Below are 25,546 nucleotides of genomic sequence, written 5' to 3'. Positions count from 1 at the left end.
ACAAGCACAGAAGGTACAAATGTTCAACTGTAAGTATGTGTAAATAACAGTGATGTTTGTGTATATTCATTCATTCATTCATTCATTCATTCATTCATAGTTCAACCTGTGTGTGTGTGTGTGTGTGTGTGTGTGTGTGTGTGTGTGTGTGTTTTCCAGGTCTGACGCACCTCATCACCATGGACCTGCACCAGAAAGAGATCCAGGGTTTTTTCAACTTCCCTGTGGATAACCTTCGAGCCTCGCCTTTTCTGCTGCAGTACATCCAAGAGGAGGTAAGGTAGCATACCACACACACACACACACACACACACACACACACACACACACACACACACACACCTTACTGAGTCATGGGTTCTATCTGTGCACTAACCAGTATTCTTTCTGGTTGTATCTGGAACAAGTTAAAATATTAAACAATAAAGAAACAAGGAACAACTTGAAACGCCCTGTGTGTCACGTCTATTTATAGTTAAGAGCTGTACACACTGGAAAAATCCATCCTGCAAATCCTCAATTTTTGTGCATATACCTCTGGATGGACATTTTAGCCAAGACAATGTGGTTGGTTTTAATCAGAAATACCAGATAAAAGAGATAATTTAGCTTAAAAAAACCCCAAAAAACTCTTTTATCTTGGGTTTGTCTCTTTAATGGAGATGGACTGATTTATCATTTGGCTGATTAATGTCACCAATGTTAAGGCTCCACAGAAAAACACACAAATCTTTACCTTTACTATTAAAGCTGTACTGCCTTTCAGATTTTTCAAGTGTAGGTCATAAAAAGAATTTTCCCGACACCCAATTATTTTTGTTTAGTGAACGAAAGCTACTGAATTCGAATCACAGACTTCCAGTTTTTTTAGTTAAAAAAAAAAAACAATAATTAATGAATTTATCTCCACGTGGCCCTAAATTCTCCACTATTTTTTCCTGCTTCACCATGACCCAATACAAGATACTCCGTCATGCATGACATCACATGGTGGGCTTTCCCCGTTCACGCACGGCATTGTGGGATATAAATTTGAAACAGGAGAGAAAAATGGAGGACGTGAGTGTGCGAATGAAACATGAAAGACCGACTACAGTAACGGAAAGAAAGCGAGAAGAAAAGACATTATGTTCTATACGAAGGAAAGGAAACGCAGAACCAAACTAATAAATATGGGTGCTCAGCGAGCACCTCGGTGTGATCAGCTGTTCGTTTAGCGACAGAATGATGGAACTGTCAGTGCACGCTCAAAGGGAAACCTGTAGATGGCAGTAATGCAACATTGTGGATGCCAGCTGCCGTAAAACCCAAAAGAAGAAGGTAAACCTGCGCATGCACACACGGACTTCCTCTGTCTGCTTGACTGCACCAAGCGAGCGATTTCATGCACATTATTTGCTTTAATCCCATCAAATTAAATAACTTCCCAGCCACAGAACAGGATGGCCTGATATTTTGTGAGATATTACAGAAATAAACAGATATCACAATCACCACATTTCAGACGGAATTAAATTTCACCGATTTTATGAAATCGAAAGGCCGTCTCGCTTTTAACTAAGGAATAAAATCTTTGGGTTGTGCAGTTATAGTGAAATAATAAAGGACATGCATGGTGGTGTAATGAAGCAGAGCTACAACTACTATGCTGAAGTTGATTTATTTTCTTACAACTTTTTTTTTTTAAACAACTTCTTGTTGCATATTATGATCTCTTGGTCATGGTCATAACTTTGTCTTGAATCCATTTTTTTTTTTAAAATCTCCATGGTGAACCTTTCAACCAGACTTTGAATTAAAAAATAGCTTTTGGAGTTGCATCATTCACTATTTTGCATAAACATGTCTCTTTTGCTCCTCTCTTTGTTCCTCTTCAGATCCCGGACTTCAGAAACTCTGTTATTGTTGCAAAATCGCCCTCAGCTGCAAAGAGGTACAGCACAGGTTGGCCAAGGTTGTGGAAACATGTTTATCAGAATTTCACCTCAGGATTATTAAGTGTGTGTGTGTTTCTGTTCAGAGCTCAGTCGTACGCCGAGCGTCTCCGACTTGGTTTGGCAGTAATTCACGGTGAAGCTCGGTCCGAGTCTGATCTGGCTGATGGTCCAACCTCTCCTCCTGCGTTCAGGCCCTCGTGTGGACCTCCAGGCCTCGAACTGCCCTGTAAGAAACAAATTCTAAACACCTAAAGCTGTTTGTGTGCACTATAAATCTGTATAAATCCTGTCCAATGAAATGGCTGCAAATTATGAGCGAGCGAGAACAAAGCTGACTATTGTCAGGCAGAATTGTGCAAAGTCAGCCATTTTGAATAACAGCCAGAAGCATTTTGTTCATTTTTACCATAAAATTTGTTTTGCAAATTAAAAAAAAAAGAACAAATAGCTGTGAACATTTGACCCAGCTAACAGAACATGGATTCAGTTTGGGAGCATGATTAGCATTAGCAGGTTCACCGCACATGATGGGAGACTTGTTTGTTTTTGTTTGTTTATTTATTTCTTTATTTTTATAATGTCACCATTGGCTGTTCTGGTCCATTCTACCACATCTGAACACTAGTAACTGAATCAGGGATGAGAGAAGAGTCGAAACAAAGACTCAGCTACCGAATTAGATTACTAGCAGTTAACTAGCCCAGTGATTCCCAACCACTGTGCCGCGGCACATTAGTGTGCCGTGAGAGATCATCAGGTGTACCATGGGACAATTATCCAATTTCACTTAATTGCTCCAAAAATTATTTATTTACTGCAAATAATTTTGTCTTCGTTCGTCTATGACAGCGACGTATAGTGACCGGCAGAACAATTAAATACTCTTCCAATAGATGGGAGCAGGTAGCTAATTAACCTGTGTATCTACCTGTTGCCATTCAAACAATAGAATTAGTAATGCTTCGGGTGTGACAGCGGTGATAACGATAGATAAATATTTGAAAAGAAAAAGTACACAATCCAAACTGGGCCCTGGAGAAAATTCTGACCCAGATGAAGGCCCTAGTATGAGTAGAGGTCAGAAGAAAGCAAAAAAGGTAATTTTCCACAACTTATCTGTGCGAGCTGGGCTTTTCAAGCATGACTGCTATAAAAACTAAAAAAGGAGAGTGACTCAGAGCTGTTGAAGATCTTCGTGTGTGCCTTTCTTCAATTCCTACAAGTATATCAGCTTTGTGTTCAGCTAAACAGGCCCAGGTTTCCCACTAAGGAAATTGTGAGTAAATTGAGACTAGATTATCACACACACACACACACACACACACACACACACACACACATTTTTGTGATATTTTTGTTTGGTGGTGTGCCGTGGGATTTTTCAAATGTAAAATATGTGCCGTGGCTCAAGAAAGGTTGGGAAACACTGAACTAGCCAGCTAGCGTGGTGCAAACTAGCTGACTTTGCTAATATCACTTCTGGTTGCTCTGGGATATTTTCCACATTTGAATGCTAGTCATTAAATTAGGCAAAAGAGGACGATGTAAAACTTTAATGAAGACTCAAACACTGAAAAAATATCCGCTGGCTAATTTTGTTAATATTAATGATTTTATATTATATTATGAATAAATATGTTTTGACACGTTACCATGAATTAAATCAGACAGAACACCACACAAATCATGACTTGGCTCCTGACAAACATATATATGAGCTAGCAGGTCACTAGCTAGCTCAGTTAGCAAATAATGTTCTGTTTTAGATTTGACACCTCTGAATAGATGTGGCTCCTGAAACAACACTTTGCTCGTGAAGTTTAAATCCAGATCTAACCTACACGAGAAGTTCTGATCATGTGGTACTTCTCAAGCCTCTTTTCTTTTTATTTCTGCACTGGCTGAACGATCAACATGCTTTAATTAACCAGTCCTCCTTTATTTGTCGGCCGTACAGGGAGATACCGAGCTCCGTTCCCTGGCATCGAGCTTCCAAGTATGGCAACCAAGCATCTCCTCCACTGTCTGCTCCAAACGCATGGCTGCTAACCTGCACTGCGTGTGTGCTTTAGCGCTATGCTTGCGGTCTCGCTACACGTTTTCAGCCTGACACTGTTTGTGTGGATGTGTTTGGGGTTTGGAGAATATGGATATTCATTTTAACCCTGCACAACTCAAACTGCTTTACAAATGCAGACTATAAAATACTTCTTTAACAAGATTCTGGTCCTGACGCAAACATTGTCCATCTGGTGGACAAGCTTTAGAAATTGAAGACTTTTCAGAGGTTCCGTATCGGGATGCGAGACTTGGTAGTGGATTGAAAAGAAAATATCAGCCATTGGTAATATTACTGCAGCCGATAGGATGCCGGACTGGAAGGTTAAACAGTCGTTTTGGGAAAAGGTGGTTTAAAGGTGCATTAGGCAATATTGATGCTCTCGTGGTTAAGGAGGTGAAGTACAACAACAATGGAGGGGTTTTGTTTTTTGTTTTTAGCCCTTGAACCTGCCTTCCATTCTCATATGTGCACAAAACCACGCCCACTGAATTTATGGTGGCCATTGGAGTTCACTTTTTGTCACTGAACACACACTACATGACTGTAGATCCACTTCCTAGAGGATCTCCTCCATCTCCGCCCCCTTCACCCATCTTGGCAACACATCTCTGTTCTCGCCCATCGCTGTATTTTAATTTTCTCACAGAGTCTTGTAGTGTGATCTCGACCCCGATCGATATAGGCTTTTTAAGACCAGTACCAATTCTGATATCTGAGGATTTAAAAATCTGATAACGATATATCGGCTGAAACGAAACATAACGCACAACATTTAACATTTAAGCGTTATTTAAGCATCCTTACCAATATACCATGACATGAAGTTTAAAAATAAACTTGTTTTATTGTTCTGAATAATATTTGAATAAAAGTAAAACAAAATATGTGCTACTCTACTCAACTCCGCTTGGGTCAGCTGATTGTTGTGATTTGTGGCGTTTCAGATGTGTGTGCCATCAACAGTGGAGTTGCAGTGTGCCATCTGGTGGACAAGTGTAGAATGACAACACTCATAACATGGTTAAAGGAGAATTGAAGGCAATTTTTTTTATGATCAAAATTTTATTTATCTCATTTTATTAAATATAGGAATGCATTTTTGGACGCTATTTTGTTGCTGCTATAGTAAGTTATGAGTGTTTTGAAATATGCTCTGTAATATACCAGCCCATATGTCAAAGCAATGACGGTAAACGAGATTCGTTGAGACCTGTGTGAGTCATCGTAGGATGGAAGTAAAACGTACAGCGCAAATCAAAGAAGTGAACAACATCTGCCAGCATTGTCAAAAGACGTGTGCGCCCTCTTTCGAATGCTGATGTAATCAAGCTGGAAGTTGTGTTTGTTTTGATAGCGATCAGGAAAGTTTGAAAAAAGTAGGCAGTAATCGTCATTTAAACTCGTTTTTGTGCAATATTTCCTTTGGAAAACAGTTTTCAAAATGGCGGCACTGACATCTGGCTGACGCTTCACGTTTCGAAGTCTCGCACAAGTCTCGTGAAGATCTCGTGGATAAGCGACGCCTGCCGTGGACCAAACGAACTAAATTCAACACGGCTAAAAACCGAATACGCCGATAAGTATAATATTTAATTGCAATTAGTTGCCGATACGAGTCACGATATAAGGTTACTAAAACCTAAAACGTAATTGAATAACACGTTAATTAAGAAATAAAGCAAGTTTAAAATGACTTCAGTTCCCGTTCGAAAGATCTTCTATCTTTCAGTTCCTTTTTTTATGTGTCATTTATAAACACTGATACAGATTTATCAAAGCCATCTTTTGTCATGCGCAGCAGATCACTGGATCCAGTTGATCACGTCTGTTTGAGGATGGGGGTAAAATGTACGCATAATAATTTCACTTCTATAAGAATTTATTTTTCATCCATCCATTATCTGTAGCCGCTGATTTATTTTTCATGTCATGCCCAAATAGTTGTTAGGAACAGCAAAAATAAGAACAATCTCAATCCCTGGTGGTGCACAGTCTAAAAATGGCTGTTTTTATTTATCTCAGTGTACCTCCACTTCTCTTTGCAGAACAGACAAGCCTCAAGCAGACAATCCTTCCTGCACATTTTCCTCTCACTTCTATCTTTTTTTTTTTTTTTTTAATTTCTTGTTGGTGTACACCCGGACAAGGTCACATGATTATCCACACACACAACTTTTTTTCAGGAAAAAGCATAATTGCACTTTGTCAGGGATCTCTCGAGGTAAAAGATCGTATATCATACATTTTTTATATATATATATATATATATATATATATATATATATATATATATATATATATATATATATATATAGTGTGTGTATGTGTGTGTGTGTGTGTGTATATATAGGATGTGACGAAACAGAAGATTGCAAAGTGATGTCATGTAAATGTATGCAGTAGAGCGACTTTGAGATTTTTAAAAAGCTGGTATTGGAGTTTATTGAGGCTTCTAGAAACAAGGCATGGCTTTTGTTCTTGGTTCCTCCGAGTGCTTATCAGATTCCGCCATGTTTTCAGACTGATATGGGGGCGGAGTGATTCAGCATTGGTGGGCGTGTCTGTTAAAAGATGACCAAAGGTCCATATAAACAAATACAAGCAATCTGGATCAGAACACTGTATTGAACTACTTTTTTCAGCCAAATAATGCACTTGTGCTGATGTTATTGTTTAAGCAATTATTATTAATATATATATATTTTTTATCATGTCCTGGTTGATCTCGGAGTGATGTGATGTGATAAAATGTCTTGTATGTTTACTGCATATAGTGATAATTTTGCTTAAATCCGATTCCATCTAGCTTTATCATTCATCATCAATCAATCTGTACACGTGCCATTTCTGGGCAAGAAAATAAAATGGTTTCTCACATTTTATACGCACGAACAAGTGAAAGCTTTCTTACTCGGCCTGAAATCTTTCGTACATCCTTTTTTTTTTTTTCTTTTCTCCTCAGCTCAAACTATTTGTATAAGGATGTGGTTTGAGTTTTCAGCATGGTTTGGTGAGGTGTGACTCATTTTATTAGAGTTTATTGCTGTATTTATGGGGTTGAAGGTGCAGGTGATGGATTGGCTTCTCACACACACACACACACACACACACACACACACACACACACTGCAACTCTAAAACCACATCATGGAAATTGTATATCTAATTTGGAAACATCACGCAATTAAAAAAAAAGTACATTCTAATTCCTAATGCTATTATATTCTAAAATTGGAGTGTGTGTGTGTGAGAGAGAGAGATTGAGCTTTGTGGTCAAAGATATAAAGCAACTGTGTTTTAATCCACAAATTTCGTGTGAAACATGATGATAAATAACATGTCAGTGTTCCTGTGCAGTGATGATGGCTAAAGAGAAACCGCCCATCACCGTGGTGGGAGACGTTGGAGGTCGAATCGCAATCATTGTTGTAAGTTCACTCACACACATCATGATGACCAGTGGATAATTGTTGGATTGACTGGTTTTCCTTCCTTCCTTCCTTATTTATTTATACACCATATGTGTAATGGCAGAGTCACACCACTATAGGGAGACAAAAAATAAAGATGGATCCCAGAGAGCCATCAGGAACCAAATTAAATACAAAATGTGCAATTATACAGATCAGAAAGATCAGACTGGTGTTTTAACACATCTAGAAATTCTGGAAAAGTAGAAAAATGCATACAACGTTTTAAACTAGGAATTGCAGCCTCCATAATAACATAACATTTTTCCTTTTTCCCCTCATGATAAGTTTATCAGCTTTTAAAATCAGTCGTGGAAAATGTCACAGAAGGTCTTTGGAGGGCTTTATAAAAATAATAAGTATGAGTAATAATAATAATAATATATTTAGCACTTAATTTAAAAGATAAAGCACAATTTAATAAAATAATTGACAAACAAATAACACAAAAAATACAAAAGAAATTAAATAAAATATAAAGCCAGGTTAAATAATGATTTAAACTTGAATTTATTTAATCTTTTTTTTTATCCTTTATTAGGACGATATCATCGATGATGTGGAGGACTTTGTGGCAGTGGCGGAGATTCTGAAGGAGAGAGGAGCGTATAAAGTCTACGTCATGGCCACTCACGGCTTGCTCTCGGCCGACGCCCCACGCCTCATCGAGGAGTCCGTTATAGACGAGGTGAGACGTTTTCTTTCTTTCATATTGCTGGTTTTCACGTGATGTCACATCCGCCTCTTTAGTTATTCAAATCTTTAGCTGGTGGTCTAAAGCTCAGTTGACAAAGCGCTTGTACGGAGAAGGTGCATTGCTCGCATGAAAAATGCCTTACGCTTGCGTTGTTTTAGGTTGTTCGAATCGATCAAACCGTGAAATTGATAAAAGTTTCTTCAGAGTTTGCTGTGAACTAAAAAAAAAAGGGTGAACAAACACAAGATGTGGAGAAAGGTGGCTTTCGAACCTCTCAGTGAAATCGAAGGGAGCCGAGTTGCAGCACGCTCGAGTTTGCAGTGATCACTTGGTGAAAGGTTTGTATTTCCATCTCAGCTCTGTCCTTAGTGTTTTCCAAGTACTTTTCTTGCTATGTGTTATTTTACGGTACCTCTTTTTAGTCACGAAGCGCTGAAGTCCCCAGCTGTTTCTTTGTTTCCTCCTCACAAAGTCCATCTGCATGAAGGTCGCGACAAAATTCTTCCCCAGCCGTACAGTTACAATGCGCCGTGATCACTTCTCCGTCTCGTTTAACTCAGATCCAGGTCTTTAAAGGGGTTTCTGATTATCTTTGTGAATGATTTAGCTGAGAGATAAGAGCCAACACAAGTGAGAATTAAGCCAACTGTTGTTTGTTTGCGCTTCATTGTAAAGACGCGAACGAAAAGCATAAAATAAACATACTTCCACGGGCAAAAGCAATTCAGGATTCATTGGGCAGCGACTTGATAACGAGATCCTTTACTCAGCTACATACAAAAAAGTTGTAAGCCTCCATACTCTTCCACGCTTTCATCTGTTTTGCGGTGTAGAAGGCATGGATTAAAGTTTTCCGTCGCTACAACGGATTTCCGTCAACTGGGAGCGCTAAAGGTCAATAATGAGAGTGATGCAGATCCGAGGGAAAAAAAGGGGGGGGTAGGCCCATAGGTCTGACACCGATGTGATTTAGAACTTCACCAAGCTGCTGTGATTGCCTGTTGTTGAACCCTTTCTTGTGCTATGTTTGAGTATATGTAAAGGAATAAGTTGTTGCGCTAGATAGGCATAAATAAATAAATACAGCCTCCGCTACTGTCTAGTCCCAGGGAGGCTCGGCGTAGGCCACTGATGAAACTATTTGGCTGTCCGATTACTAGGCAACTAGGTTACTTGTCTACTACTAATACTAGGCCTTTTGTAGTAGTAATAATAATGATATTTGCCTATTGAAAGGTGATCAGGTGAAAAAGTTGAAGCCGCAGCAAGATCTATGCTATTAAGCCTTTTGTAGGTTAAACAGGCTTCGGCAGACAACGTTCTGGAAAGGCTGTGTTTTTCTTTGGTTTGATTAGCCTACGATTTAATCTTTAAACATTATGGCTTCAGCAGTTCGCTTAAACATTGGAGGCTGCAGAGACGGGCTGCAAGATTTCCCGACACTTGTTTAAGATGCCAAACTTCATAGTAAGGAGAAAATAATTCCACAGTATTTAGTGCCTCGTCAGTCTCAAAAATTAATAGTGAAGGACCAACGCGAATTAAGTCCCAAAAAACCATCTCGTAGGCCTATATTTTACATTTTCAAAAAAGTCCGGAATTGGAAGTCGGTCAGTGGAATGTAATGAAGTGTCTCGTTCACTAAGCACAAAAGGTCGGAAAACAGTGGAGAAAACAGCTATTGCTTAAATAGGCTACTAATGTTTTATATTAGTAATTTAATGTATGTGACAAATAAATTCATTGATTAAATAGATAAAGAAGCGAATACTCCGAAGCTCAAAATTCAGGAAAGTGGCTCCGGTGTCAAGTGCACAAGAACAGTCATTTGAAAGTTAACCTAATGAATTTGTGCGTGCGCGTGCGATTTCATGAAGAACCGGGACAATTGGCATTCGGTGAAAGATTCACACCTCTGACTCGTTATATTTGCGCGTGCCCTCTCGCCCACTGCTGCTTCGGTTTCCCGATTTACACGAGTGTCTGAAGATGGAGTTTTCAGAAATCTCCACTCTGCCCAGAGTTTGCGAAAGTAGCTGTTTTCAGTGACTGAAACCTCCATATAGGTGTGAATGAGAGGTGCAACCGAATAAATAAATATGCGTCTTTTTTATCTGGCTACATGTAGGCTATCACTGTGCAAAGCCTCTAATGTTGAAATGGTAGTAATATTTGTTAAAATAATAGTAGGTTAATTTCCACATTAATTGGTAAAATGGCACAAGGGATGTGATGGGGGGGATGGCCGTTTTATAAGGGGGATGATTTGAGATTTTTATTTCAGAAGGGGGATGCCTCCCCCTACATCCCCCCCCCCCAAGTCGAGTACTGCGTATAAGGCCACCGGATATAGGCCCTTCGATTTCCATCACTAGAGCGCGTCAAATTACTTTCGGTTTTGCCAGCATGGACGCGCTTCTTTTAAATGAAGGCACAGATGTGTCAGACATCGACAAAACGGTAAAGAATAAGTGGAGATGGGCTTGGCGAAATGAAATGGGCGATAATGGCAAGCCATTTAGTTCATGGTGCAAAAAGATGAAAATGGCAGGTGTGTGCTTTTGTGTAGTTTGCCATAAAAAAGTCTATGGAAGCAATGGCAAAAAACTAGATGCCTTTGGCTTCACTGCGAAGAAGCAGAAAAAGTGAACTTTCACTTTACTTTTCTTGCAAGTTCTTTCTGTTCCACTCTTTTGAAAGCATGGTTCAAGTTCAACTGCACTTGCACTTTTTGAAATTGTTGAAATAAATTTGCACTTTGCGCTGAAAACTTGATGTTTTATCATTTATAGCCAGTAATGACAATGGTCGAGTCTTGCCTTAGCTTTAGTCATTGTTAAAATTATGTAAATGTACTATAAGTAGGGGCCGAGGGGATAATGGGCAACACGGCGTTTAAAATTTGACGCATCGCTGATGTGGTAGGGGCCAACGACATGGAGCTTTTTTTTCAGTCAGATGATTTTTTTTTTTGCTTTAATCCATGAGAAGGACGTCTGCAACACCAGATAGTTCGAGATGTCGGGGAACTCGACTGAAGGGTAGTTTGAGATCGTATGACAACTCCTTTCCCAGACTGTCGGGGTCGGTTCCATTGCACATAGCAATCTTCTGAACATATCTAAAGTGAGCAGCGGCTTCTAGATTACGAGCGTACTCTCTAAGTTATCGCTAGTTGTTTGCACTATGGCAGACTTTAGACCACCAGCTATTTCACTTCCGCTAAAACTTTCCGCTAAGAAAAGTCATGTGACTGAAACCCAGCAATAAACATGGTGGTGTCATGGTAAATGTGTCCCACTTGGTTATCAAATGTTTGATTGCAAGCTCTATTTACACATGGAGGAGGTTCCACGCAATCTAAGACCTGATGATGCAGATCCTCCATCCGTGAGTCCACAGTGTCAGCGCTTTGTAACAGAGGTCAAACTACTAAGTCAGTCAGTTTTCCAGCATCGTCAGAACAGAGGAGTTTACACTTTGCGGTATTTCTGGAACGAAAATACAACATCAAGTGAGAGAGAGAGAGAGAGAGAGAGAGCCTGGTGAGGGAAGGATTGATTATATCCATGGACGTTCAACAACATTAAATGTAGCTATAAAAGGATAAAAAGCTACGATGTGTCATTCTTTAGTAAATATAGAAACATAATCATTGACAAATTGCTGTAGCACAAGAGGAATAAAACACTTCATGATCTGTAATCAGCTCTGAGGTCGTAATCTCAACTCTGCTTCATCACACAGGTGGTGGTGACGAACACGGTCCCCCACGAGGTCCAGAAGCTCCAGTGTCCCAAGATTAAGACAGTGGACGTCAGTATGATTCTGGCTGAAGCCATCCGCCGCATCCATAACGGAGAATCCATGGCCTACCTGTTCCGCAACATCACCGTAGATGATTAATGAGTAAAACGAGTCCTCATGCTGATCCAGAACCAGTCTGGGGCCTCTTCCTGTGGTGCCTGGTGTTTCATCCCATGGTTTCAGGTCCTGTTTTATATTTAAAAAAAAAAGAACACGCAGCAGCAGTATGAAGATGTTCCTTGTTCAGGAGGCTTGAACTTCGAATAGCTTCGACAGCGCAGATGTAATTATTCCAGAAACACAATAACAATCTCAATGTGGAGAAGAAGGAGGAAGAGATGGAAGAACACGACATCATTCCGTGTCTGTTGGAGAGACCCATGCTCGAAGAATCTTGTACTCACTTCCACTTGTATGCACTACATTTCACAATAAACCCTCCCCCCCACCCGCCCACCCCTCCTGTTCGAAATCTTCTCTTGTTTTGTCATGTGTAAAAATGGTGGACCAATAAATCAAGAAGAATGGACTTTTTTTTTCTTTTACATTCTTTCCTTTAATCTTATACTTTTTTTTTAAAAAACTGAAATAGTTAAACTTTAAAAATCTTGAAAACCAGCTAAATACAATAGAAACATTCGATAAAATGTTTTCAATATTTCGACATACACTACCATTCAAAAGTTTGGGGTCACCCAGACAATTTTGTGTTTTCCATGAAAAGTCACACTTTTATTTCCCACCATAAGTTGTAAAATGAATAGAAAATATAGTCAAGACATTTTTCTGGCCAGGGCGGCACGGTGGTGTAGTGGTTAGCGCTGTCGCCTCACAGCAAGAAGGTCCTGGGTTCGAGCCCCGGGGCCGGCGAGGGCCTTTCTGTGTGGAGTTTGCATGTTCTCCCCGTGTCCGCGTGGGTTTCCTCCGGGTGCTCCGGTTTCCCCCACAGTCCAAAGACATGCAGGTTAGGTTAACTGGTGACTCTAAATTGACCGTAGGTGTGAATGTGAGTGTGAATGGTTGTCTGTGTCTATGTGTCAGCCCTGTGATGACCTGGCGACTTGTCCAGGGTGTACCCCGCCTTTCGCCCGTAGTCAGCTGGGATAGGCTCCAGCTTGCCTGCGACCCTGTAGAAGGATAAAGCGGCTAGAGATAATGAGATGAGATGAGATGAGATTTTTCTGGCCATTTTGAGCATTTAATCGACCCCACAAATGTGATGCTCCAGAAACTCAATCTGCTCAAAGGAAGGTCAGTTTTATAGCTTCTCTAAAGAGCTCAACTGTTTTCAGCTGTGCTAACATGATTGTACAAGGGTTTTCTAATCATCCATTAGCCTTCTGAGGCAATGAGCAAACACATTGTACCATTAGAACACTGGAGTGATACAGTAGTTGCTGGAAATGGGCCTCTATACACCTATGGAGATATTGCACCAAAAACCAGACATTTGCAGCTAGAATAGTCATTTACCACATTAGCAATGTATAGAGTGGATTTCTGATGAGTTTAAAGTGATCTTCATTGAAAAGAACAGTGCTTTTCTTTCAAAAATAAGGACATTTCAAAGTGACCCCAAACTTTTGAACGGTAGTGTAAAAATATTTGAAGCAGATGATTTCTTAAACGCGACGACATCGATTTGATGGACGTTCTCTGAGATGACTGTATGCACTGCTTCAGCGTTCTGTTTACAGTTTTGGTCCGTTGTTATGGTGATACGAGAGACACCTAAAACCTTTTCTGCCTTTTCCAGCTAAAGAAGTGATCGGAACAACAATAAACAAACTGACCTGGTGGAAAAGCCAAATCATGGAAGGGGAAAGGATGCAGGATGTGCAGTGATTATTTATATAATGATATACTTGACCTTTGACCTGTGAATTCACAAACCTGTTCATGGGTCTTATGAGCCAACTGAAAATGAGAAGGCGGAGCTGTGGGCTTTATAAATGGAGACACTCGTGATTATTGGTTGCGTCACATTTAAATTTTGCTTCGCTGTTACTTGGTGTACATATGAATAAATGGATGGATCAGTAGGATGGATGGATGGATATTCGGATAGATTAATGAATTGGTGGAGGTATAGATTGATAAACTAGTGGATGGATGATTAGAGGTATGAATAGGCATACTGATGGGTGGATGGATGGATTGATGAACTCGGGGGATTAATGACAATACAGAGGGATGAATATGTTGAAGGACACAATACAGATAGAGGTCAAATCTATGAATAGATATACGGATGATGGATGGATTATAGTTATGGTTAGATGGCTGCATGTACAGATGGATGTAGGAACCAATATATGGATGGATGGATGGACGCACCTGCAGATTAATAAGTTGATATACAGATGAGTAGAATAGAATGCCTTTATTGTCATTATACACAGTACAATGAAATTGAAATGCTTCATCTGATAATAAAAAAACACATTTATGAACGAGACATTGACATAAAATTTATCAGACAAACATAAACCCAATAATAATAAGTGAAAAAAGTTATAACACAGTTTGTTATTGCACTTAATGTATGAGGTTGTAAGTCATGTCATGCAGCATTCACAGTTCTGATGGCCCAGGGAAAGAAACTGTATGATTATTTTTTTTAGTCTGTTTTTGCTTTTCAAGCTCCTGTAGCGCCTCCCTGAGAGCAGGAGAGCAAACAGTATGTGACTAGGGTGAGAATTGTCCTTGATGATGTTGCTGGCTTTGCTCAGGCACCGTGAGTTGGAGATGGGTTCCAGAGAAGGCAGGGGACAGCCAATAATTTTCTCTGCTGTTTTGATGACCTTCTGGAGGGCTCTTCTGTCTGCTGCTGAGCAGCCAGCATACCACACGGCGATGCAGTATGCCAGGAATGGATGAATAGATATAGTGATGAATAGATATACAGATGAATGGGTTGGTATTTGGATGGATAGATGAATGGGTTGATACTTGGATGTATGTATGAATAGATGATACTTATGGTTGGATGGATGCATATACAAATGGATGGGTTGATTGTATAGATGGATAAATAGATATACTGATGGCTGGATGGATATACAGATGAATGGGTTGATACTTGGATGGATAGATGAATAGATATGTGGATAGAATGATGAACAGTCTACCATTGCATGGATAGATGGTTGGACAGACACATGTAGATGAAGGGGTTGATGTATAGATGGATAAATAGATATACTGATGGATGGATGGATGGATGGATGGATGGATATACAGATGAGTAGGTTGATACTTGGATGGATAAATGAATAGATATGTGGATGGTTGGATGGACACATGCAGATGAAGGGGTTGATATATGAGCAGATAGATGGATGAATAGATATACTGGTGGATGGATGGATGCATTTACAGATGAATGAGTTGATATATGGATGGATGGATGGATGGATGGATGGACACATGAAGATGAAGGGGTTGATATAGTGATGGATATAGAGATGAATGGGTTGATATTTGGACAGAGATGAATAGATATGGAAGGATGGATGGATGGACACATGCAGATGAAGGGGTCAATATATGAATAGATGGATTGATGTACAGATGAACGGGTTGATACTTGGATGGAGATGAAGGGATTGATATATGAATGGATGAATAGATGACACTGATGGTTGGATGGATGCATATACAGATGAATGGGTTGATGCATAGATGGTTGGATGAATAGATGGACACATGCAGATGAATGGGTTGATATTTGGATGGGTAGGTGAATAGATTATGGATGGATGAACAGGCCTACCATTGGATGGATGGATGCTTTATTGATTGGATGGAAACACCACTTGGCTGTTGAACTCAAACTGATCCTATAATGTAAAATGGTTCAGGTTTCTTGAGTCATTTGAGGAAATCGGACTTCCTGAAGTCCTAAAGTCACTGGAATTGCAGAAGTTACACTCGTCCCTGAAGTTAGAGGAAGTGTGAAGGGGATTTGCCACAATCTCAGTCACAGTATTTTAAAATAGACCTCTGACATGGAGCTCTACATAAACACATGACATGATGGTGTGATGTCATGCGCCAGATAAAGGCTAAAGGCTAACGTTAGACACGGACATCACGTCAGGGCAAATCGTATAGCGCTGTGCGACTACATGGGACCGTTCACGATGAGCCGCTTTACCATTTAAAGACGGCTCGACAGCCAGAGCTGAAACGGAGCGTCCTCAGATATCGATATGAAACGGGTGAAATGCATTCTGGGTAACGTGGTGTTGTGTCAGAGACACTGTACTTGTTCTAAACTCCGCAGGTTTCATTAAAGCTGCTGTGGAGCTTGGACCAAGTCCAGAGGCAAAGACGAGTTTAATTTCACTGATCAAAGGGAATAGAAGTGTAAACATTCATTCATTCATTCATTCATTCATTCATCTGTCTATTTAATAACTTGCATTAATGAATTAATTAATCTGCATACACAAGACTTGTTTACTCACACAATCATTTAATCATAAACACGTTCATGTAAAACATCTTTAGTTCATCCATTCACACATTCTCTTCACTTCTTTAGGATTATTCATCGATTCACACATTTCTACATCTGAAAAAGGTGATTATTCATCCGTTCACAAATTTACTCACTTGTGTAAAATCATTCTCACACACACACACACACACACACACACACACACGATGCATAGTGATGTATTCACCAATTTGTGCAAGATTAATCGTTAATTCACTCGTCCATCCATTCATTCACTTCTTCTCAAATTATTCATTCATTCATTGAGACATTTATATACTTGTGCGATATTTTTTAATTCGTTCATATTGTACATTCACTCACACACTTTTATTCACTTGTGCAGGATTAATCAAGAATTCATTCACACATTCAGTTGCTTATGCAAGATCATTCATTCATTCATTCATTCATTCATTTCTGTTCACGAGTTGTGCTAAAGATTCCAGGAACGAAGAAGGAAATTTTACAGGAAAGACAGAATACAATCCCATGTCACACTCAACTCACACTTTCTTACCCACTTCGTGTTTGTTTGCTTCAGAGTTAAACTCAATAAAGCTGAAATATTCAGTGAGAAGTCGCAAAGTTAAATTAGTGCTGTTCATTTTAAGATCTCAGTTTATCACTAAATAAAGTGTTCAGTGTAGCAGATCGGCACTTACCTGAAACTGAGGCAGGGGGGATGTTTGTGTCCTACAGTGTGTGAATGTATGTAGTGAGAATGAGGTGTGTGTGTGTGTGTGTGTGTGTAAGCATGGTCCAAAGAGGAACTAGACAGCAACTGACACTTCGCCACTTCCTCGTGTGAAACAATGTGCAGCTCTCAGAGCTGAGATGGGAAACGGGAAACACATGGACAAGGCCGGCTTTGTGTGTGTGACTGTGAGTGAGATCCATGCAAGGAAATGTGTGTATGCCATTTAAGGCAATTAATTTGTACCTGTATCTGTGTGTGTGTTGCATGAGCGATGATGATGATGATGATTTCCTTAGTTTACATCGTTCTGTAAAAACACATTGTCCATAAACCGCGTGTGCTTGAATCAGGCTTTGTTCATTCATGTATCTATTTTTTAAAAGAACAAAAATACAGCATATAAGAACATATTTGTTGTAAAAAAAAAAAAGTTTTTTTAAACATGTACCAAGCAACACCAAATCTGACACATTTCCCGTAAACCCAATCCACTGCCAAGACAACAAACCATCAAAACGAACATGATAACGTTCACGACACATTATTAGCTGTAGCGAAACCTTTTATGCACTGAAAAATGAAAACGAGAGACGTTATTTCGACCAAAGGAAAAGTTATCTAATATTTCTTACAATAACATATCTAAAATAAGTAAAAATATCTAGAAATAAGCTTCATGCTGGGCGGCACGGTGGTGTAGTGGTTAGCACTGTCGCCTCACAGCAAGAAGGTCCGGGTTCGAGCCCCGTGGCCGGCGAGGGCCTTTCTGTGCGGAGTTTGCATGTTCTCCCCATGTCCGCGTGGGTTTCCTCCGGGTGCTCCGGTTTCCCCCACAGTCCAAAGACATGCAGGTTAGGTTAACTGGTGACTCTAAATTGAGCGTAGGTGTGAATGTGAGTGTGAATGGTTGTCTGTGTCTATGTGTCAGCCCTGTGATGACCTGGCGACTTGTCCAGGGTGTACCCCGCCTTTCGCCCGTAGTCAGCTGGGATAGGATCCAGCTTGCCTGCGACCCTGTAAAACAGGATAAAGCGGCTAGAGATGATGAGATGAGATGAGCTTCATTCTTTACTTCCTGCGAATACAGCGGCTTTGCAATCGTGTCACCCATGCAAAGCGTGACCTCATAACCTATACACAGCACACTGAGTTTCACACGATGCTTTCCCTCATTATAAATAAAAAATTAAACACTTAGTGTTGTGCTGATATCCATAAATAATCCACGACAGGGTGGTGTGATACGACCTGACGCAAAACTGCAAAACCATGACGCGTAAACTCCTTGGAAAGCTTCGAATTCCAGCTCCAAAGTGCTGACACTGGAGACTCCTTCCATCAATGTCGCAAACTTGTCATCAACACCAACGTCTCTTTCCTCAAGCCCTTTCAGTGGAGTGTTGATTGTGCTCGTCCCCGTGAATCAGCTGTTACTATAGAAATGATAATGAGAGTATGAATATAAATTAATCCTGTTTGAAGAGAATTAATCAACACCTCCTGACCAATCAGAAGCCAGAATTCAGGAGCGCTGTGATAATAAAACTCTGATAATAAACATCTGAACGTGGATTAACGTGTTACAGAAGCAACTTGAAGAAAAAGATTCTCAACTGCTGGTGATATTTTAGTTCACTTGGGATAAATGAGGTCTGCTGTGAAAAAAGTATTTGCCCTCTTGTCTGTCCCCCCCCCCCCCACACACACAGATCGTCAACCAAGGAACATCTCAAAGGATCCACTTTTGAGTAATCAACCTATATTTCATTGTTGCAGGACTCTTATGGATCATCCAGGCGCTTCTTGGCAAGCTTGAGATGAGCATTCATGAGAACCGTCTTTCTGAGATAATGGTAGAGTCATGAACACTGACCTTCGCTGAGGAATGCAAGGCTTGAAGATCTTTGGATTTTGTTTTTGGGTTATTTGTGACTTTTTGGTTGATTTGTTCTTTGTGCATTTGGACATTAGAGCTCTGAGCTTGGTTTGGTGTAGAGTCAGGACCTTAGAAATGGCCTTGTAAACTTTTCCAGACTGATAGGATTCAAGAGATTTTTGTTCAGGTCTTCAGGAATTGAATTTGTTGCCTACATTTTTTTTTTAAATAAAAAAAAAGAGTTAAAGATAGACTACCTTTCAGATTTTTCAAATGTAGGTCATAAAAATAATTTTCCCCAGTACCCAATTATTTTTGTTTAGTGACCAAAAGCTACTGCATTTGAATCACAGACTTCCAATTTTATGAGTTAAAAAAAAAAAAATAGAACAATTAATGACTTTAGAGCCATGCGGCTCTAAATTCTCTGCTATTTTTTCCTGCTTCACCATGACCCAATTCAAGATACTATGTCATGCATCACGTCACGTGGTGGGCTTTCCCCGTTCACGCAAGGCATTGTGGAATACAAATTTGAAACAGGAGAGAACTAGATAGAACTCGACGCCAATGGTGTCGATGGGGATGCCTCCGCCCGGTAGACTACACGCCTTATTAAGTTGTGATTTGGGGATGGACATTTGACTTCACAGTAATCTTGACCTGGTGAAATTACTTGTATTAGCCTTGGAGACACTGTGTTCACAAGGTTTTTGGACAGACATTTGACCTCACAGCGACCTTGACCTTAGACCTTTTGATCTCAAAATCTAATCAGTTCATGTTTGTCCCAAAGCGCACAAATGGTGAAAGTTTAGTGAAATTTCTTTCATTAGCCTTTGAGATATCGCGTTCACAAGGTTTCGGGACGGACATTTGACCTCACAGTGACCTTAGACCTCATTCTCATCTCATTATCTCTAGCCGCTTTATCCTTCTACAGGGTCACAGGCAAGCTGGAGCCTATCCCAGCTGACTACGGGCGAAAGGCGGGGTACACCCTGGACAAGTCGCCAGGTCATCACAGGGCTGACACATAGACACAGACAACCATTCACACTCACATTCACACCTACGCTCAATTTAGAGTCACCAGTTAACCTAACCTGCATGTCTTTGGACTGTGGGGGAAACCGGAGCACCCGGAGGAAACCCACGCGGACACGGGGAGAACATGCAAACTCCACACAGAAAGGCCCTCGCCGGCCCCGGGGCTCGAACCCAGGACCTTCTTGCTGTGAGGCGACAGCGCTAACCACTACACCACCGTGCCGCCCGACCTTAGACCTTTTGATCTGAAAATCTAATCAGTTCATGCTTGTCCCCAAATGCACAAATGGTGAAAGTTTGGTGAAATTCCTTTCATTAGCCTTTGAGATATCGTGTTCACAAGGTTTCGGGACAGACGCACGGACAGACAGACAACCTGAAAACATAATGCCTCCTGCACCTTAAGGTGGCGGAGGCATAAAAATGGAGGACGTGAGTGTGCGAATGAAACATGAAAGACCGACTACAGTAACAGAAAGAAAGCGATAAGAAAAGATGCTATGTTCTATACGAAGGAAAGGAAAGGCAGGACCAAACTAATAAATATTGGCGCTCAGCGAGCACCTCGGTGTGATCAGCTGTTCGTTTAGCGACAGAATGATGGAACTGTCAGTGCACGCTCAAAGGGAAACCTGCGCATGCACACACACACACACACACACACACACACGGACCTTCCTCTGTCTGCTTGACTGCGCGAAGCGAGCGATTTCATGCACATTATTTGCTTTAATCTCCTCAAATTAAATAACTTCCCAGCCACAGAACAGAATGGCCTAATATTTTGTGAGATATTACAGAAATAAACAGATATCACAATCACCACATTTCAGACCTGAACTAAATTTCACTGATTTTATGAAATCGAAAGGCCGTCTAACTTTAAGTTTACTCTGATCATAAGGACCGAAGTTTGCATATAAGTTTGCTGGGCAAAATCACGGCTGTTTCATCACCAAAGCAATTAAACACTAATTTAATTTGATTGCATCAATTTTGTGCCTAAACTTTTGTGTCAGTTTTCCAGATGGTCAGGAAGTGTGGATTAATCTTTTGAAAACCATTGTCCTTTATACAGATATTTTTACACTGGCATGATGTTACCACCAGGGGGCAACACTGATGAACAAAATCAGGAAAATCAGAATTTACAGTTTTTCTCAATTGCTAAAACACTAAACCCTCTTGTCTGAACCAAATGCTCAGTTGCCTGAACCCACTGATTGAATCAGTCACTCTTTTGGCAAAACCATAAGCACTTTTCACCTGTTTAGACACAACTTGCCAACACATTTTCATTGTGATGCGCCCGTGCTGCATAATGGTGAGCACAGGTGACAAAAGTCAAACACAATTAAAGCACAGGTGTCACCACTTGAACACAACAACTCAAAATTGACCACACATTTGGCTAATGATGTGAGGGAACATATAAGCCAGTTCAGAGAGCACTGGTTTGTGAGGCCCTACAATGGATAGAAATCTGAGAGGGAGAGGTTGTGTGAGAGGAGGTCGAGGTGGTCAGCGAAGACAAAGAGCAGTAATATCTGATGAAATCAGAGCTACTGTGATTGACCATGTTCTTGTCCATGGTATGAGCATGAGGGAGGCTGGAGAAAGGGTACAACCAAACATCAGTAGATTCACTGTGTCCACCATAATCCGAAGATTTAGAGAAGAGAACAGGTAACTACCTTTTTTGACATTATAGTACAGTATGTAAATGTTGACAGCAACTACTGTATGACAAAGTATACTGTGGTACAGTATACTTTAAGTAAATATGTTTCAGTACATCACTGTACCAATGTACTGTAGTATTGTAATGGAGGGTTGGTCTAACTGTTTGTAGGCCTGGTATTCCATGTATATTTTTTTTGTAACTGCATGTTCTCTTTTTGTAGAATTGAAAGACTGCCACCTGGGGGCAGCATGGTGGCAATGTCACATTATGTGCTGCCATCAGCAATCATGGGGTTATCCACCATCATGCCAACCTGGGACCCTACACTCACCAGCTCCTCATTTTCCTCAATCACATGTGAGATGCTCTGTTGGGGCAGCAGGATGAGCATCCCATCTATGTTTGGGACAATGTTGGTTTTCACAGAGCCCTCCAGGTTAGAGTGGTTCAATATGAACCAAGGTTTTATCAGTCTTTGCCTTCCACCGTACTCCCCTTTCCTAAACCCCATTGAGGAATTCTTCTCCTCATGGCGGTGGCAGGTATATGAATGCCAACCTTACACCAGGGTAAATCTCCTGCAAGCCATGGAACTTGCCTGTGGTGACATAGGTGTGGAGGCATGCCAAGCCTGGATACGGCATGCCAGGGTTTTTTTCCCCCGTCGCCTGGCCAGACAAAATGTGGCCTGTGACGTGGATGAAGTCCTGTGGCCTGACCCAGTACGGAGACATGATGCTGTGGCTGAGTAATGCACTTATTTGTATATTTTTGTACTTTATATTTACATGGGCTTACTGTATACAAGTGGCAAATGCACAAGATTTCTGCTTGTGCATTTACATGTAGCACTTGTAAAAACAAGATTTCTGTTTTTTGTCTTTTTGTACAAGTGCTAAATGCAGTTTTTTTTTTTTTTTTGCAACATGCACAGTGAACAAACACACACACATATATATATATATATATATATTTTTTTTTTATTTCTCCAGCTTCATATCCTGAGCATTGTTTTCTATTTTTCTATGTAGTGTTTAGTGACTACTCAGTAGTGTTTTAAATTTTGATTGACTCGGGGCACGATTTGACAACATAGTTCAGTTTTGAGCCCAGATTGAACTGTTTTGAGGTGAAAGTTTGGTTTTGGAAGAAGAGTCTGAGGTTTTGTGAATGTAGCTTGAAAATTGGGTTTTGTGCTCACAGTTTAGAGAAAAGGAGAGCAGCTTTCAAGAAATGTGTCTTCGCAATCGAGGAAAAACTGTAACTTCCTCCAAGAAAATCATGGATGAAACTAAATTCATTTACATTAACCAATGTTTGCTGCTTCAGATTTTTTTTTTAAAATTCTGTTAATGCTATACATTTAACACATCCAAGTGTCCAAGAAAAATTTTCACCCTATCCATTAGAGTGCACTATTTTGAGAGTTTCATCAATTTATACTGGATGACATGAAGCACAGAATACACAGATACCCATCATGCACTTTGCTGTTAGTCAGGGCACGATTTCAGAAACAGTACAATCCTTTAAAAAGAAAATGAAAGCACTTTCAGGAGTTTATTTCATCTCTGAAACACATTTTCTACATACATGTAAAAAAAAAAAAAAGCAAACATTTTACACACTTAAAAAAATACTTGACAAAATTGCATGTGACCAAATTCAAAACAACAAATTCATCAATCAGTGAACGACACAGGGTCTGTTCTTTTATATTTCTATCTCTATTCATGTAAATGCTAATTATTTACAGATAATGTTTCTTTAAACATCAGTTAATGCACGGGTTCTGAATATAAAACACATAATATGGGGGGAAAAAAACCACAATTGCAATGAGTTCCCAGGTTTATAAGTGGATAGGTTTTGGCACCTCAGGGTGCCAAAACTTTTGCAGCCAGGGTACCCCTTTCCTATTATTATGACTGCATTAATAAGCACATTAGATTCATTTGTACCGTCACATTTCTTTTTATTTATGAATTCATGAGAAATTTATTCCTGAAATGAGTTTTTAGTCATGACCAAGTCAAATCACATGACCAAGCAGTTCGGCTTCTAACTCTGTCATAAAGCCTTTAAACGAACATGAGGTGATTGTCGGAACCCTTGGCTATGTATCGAGAACCCAAACAGCTTGTCATCATGGTGTGTAATTGCTTTTTAAAAAAATGCAAGTTAATGTTCACAATGTGGTGGGCGTGGCTTTGTTACAAGCAACACTAATAAAATGCAAACTATTATGAACACATTGATTGAAGGTCTTTTCTGGAGCAACACAAACATTTCAGAGTCTTTGTCAGTTCTTTGTCTTTACATTCTTTATGTTCATTTAGAGATTTATTCTGTATTTTTTTCTCCTTCAGGTTCTCTCTGACCTGCAGACAGGAAGCAGAGAGGGATTCTGGGTGCTGCAGTCTTTCCTCTATTCATTTTTCTCTCTTGCATGACAGAACGAAGCAGAGAAGATCTCAATGTTCTCAAACAGAGAGATAGAGAGAGGGGTATGGATGCGTCATCCATCTTGCAGATGTTCCTTCCTGGAGAAACGTCTTCAGCATGTTTGATGTCTGAGGTTAGGACACTGTGCAACTGTTGGTTTTTTTCATAGGAGGCCTGAAACCTGTGTTTTTCGGATATGTCTCCCGGCGTTGTCTCAGTGCTGGACTCAGCTGCCTGGGCAGGTTAGTTTGCTGGAGAAGTTCAGTGAACAACTCCACGATATGCTCATTCTCCTTCGCTGATGCCTCCAGGAAGTTGTTGTTCCAGTCCAACTCCACTGCAGCCAGGACATCTTCGAAGCTCACCTGCCTGTACTCGTCACGGTCGCTCTTGTTGCCGACCACCACGATGGGCGTAAACTTGTCCTGCTTGATCTCCAGGATCTCATCACGCAGATTCTTGACTGTCTCGAGAGACTCTGCATCATCGATGGAGTAGACGAGTGCAAAGGCATTGCCATTGCGGATGGAGAGCTTGCGCATGGCAGGGAACGAGTAGCTGCCACTCGTGTCCAGGATCTCCACGCTCACCTTGATGCCTGAGAACTTGTAGTCTTTGCAGTGCAGCTCCTCCACCGTGCGCCTGTGCTTCGTCTCAAACGTGTTATTCAGGAAGCGGCGGATCAGCGAAGTCTTGCCTACGCCGGCTGCTCCCATGAACACCAGACGCACCTGGGTCTTCTCCTTCACATCCAGAGACATGGTCTAGGAAGCAGATCTGCAGCTGCTTGAGGTTCTTGAGTTCTGTTCTTGAGGTTTCTTTCTAGCTTTCTTCACGTTTCAGGCTCCACTTTTTCTTCTTCTTCAGCTTTCTGAGATTCTTTACTTTCAGCACAGCAGCTTATCTTCAAGCTCCTCTGCACTCTTATTTTTATGACTTGTTTTTATGAGTAAAAACTCACGAATGCCTCTGTCGCATAGCAGGTGCTCCCTTTTTATATCCACTCCCTCCTTTTGGGACTCCGCCCTCTGCTCTTCTGAACCAATCAGATCACAACAGGACATCCAACTGACCAATCGGTGAGGTCTTATGCACATTGATTGCAGTTTGTGTACTATGAAGATGGTGTGTGTGTGTTTTATTCTCAAACCTTGCGTTTTTTTTTTTTCAAACAAAGAAACAGCACGTAGAAAAAGCTGAGTTCTCCTCTCAGGAAAGACTGGGGAGGAAAAAATGAAGTATAATGACTGAAAGGACAGCTGAAGGGCTGAAGGGAAGAAAAAGTCACTCGACGACAGCATGAAGATGCCGAGA

General features: G+C 40.5%; 2 protein-coding genes across 6 annotated transcripts in view; one reads left to right on the top strand and one right to left on the bottom strand.

Moving 5' to 3' along the window:
• The window catches only part of LOC132884744 (phosphoribosyl pyrophosphate synthase-associated protein 1-like), a 39,255-nt gene extending 26,753 nt beyond the window's left edge, over nucleotides 1-12,502 (top strand). For 4 of the 5 annotated variants that reach the window (XM_060918646.1, XM_060918648.1, XM_060918645.1 and 1 more), the window contains 7 exons: nucleotides 160-275; nucleotides 1,878-1,933; nucleotides 2,021-2,163; nucleotides 3,895-3,933; nucleotides 7,357-7,427; nucleotides 8,011-8,157; nucleotides 11,914-12,502. In XM_060918646.1, coding sequence (XP_060774629.1) covers nucleotides 160-275; nucleotides 1,878-1,933; nucleotides 2,021-2,163; nucleotides 3,895-3,933; nucleotides 7,357-7,427; nucleotides 8,011-8,157; nucleotides 11,914-12,072 — 731 coding nt within the window. In that variant the 3' untranslated portion in view covers nucleotides 12,073-12,502. The remainder of the gene's footprint in view (nucleotides 1-159; nucleotides 276-1,877; nucleotides 1,934-2,020; nucleotides 2,164-3,894; nucleotides 3,934-7,356; nucleotides 7,428-8,010; nucleotides 8,158-11,913) is intronic. The other variant, XM_060918647.1, reaches the window with a different exon arrangement.
• Nucleotides 12,503-23,290: 10,788 nt separating this feature from the next.
• LOC132884265 (GTP-binding protein Rhes-like) lies at nucleotides 23,291-25,187 on the bottom strand. Its single transcript, XM_060918092.1, has one exon. It carries the CDS (start codon nucleotides 24,991-24,993, stop codon nucleotides 24,367-24,369), a length of 627 nt encoding a protein of 208 aa, XP_060774075.1. The 5' UTR covers nucleotides 24,994-25,187; the 3' UTR covers nucleotides 23,291-24,366.
• Nucleotides 25,188-25,546: the final 359 nt, after the last annotated feature.

Source organism: Neoarius graeffei, chromosome 4, assembly GCF_027579695.1.
Source record: "Neoarius graeffei isolate fNeoGra1 chromosome 4, fNeoGra1.pri, whole genome shotgun sequence".
Taxonomy (NCBI): Eukaryota; Metazoa; Chordata; class Actinopteri; order Siluriformes; family Ariidae; genus Neoarius; species Neoarius graeffei.
The sequence above is the reverse complement of the archived record's forward strand: the minus strand, read 5'-3'. Positions and strand labels throughout refer to the sequence as shown.

Excerpts from the sequence above, each read along its gene's own strand:
- LOC132884265 (XM_060918092.1), bottom strand. The coding sequence starts at position 24,993 with ATGTCTCTGGATGTGAAGGAGAAGACCCAGGTGCGTCTGGTGTTCATG.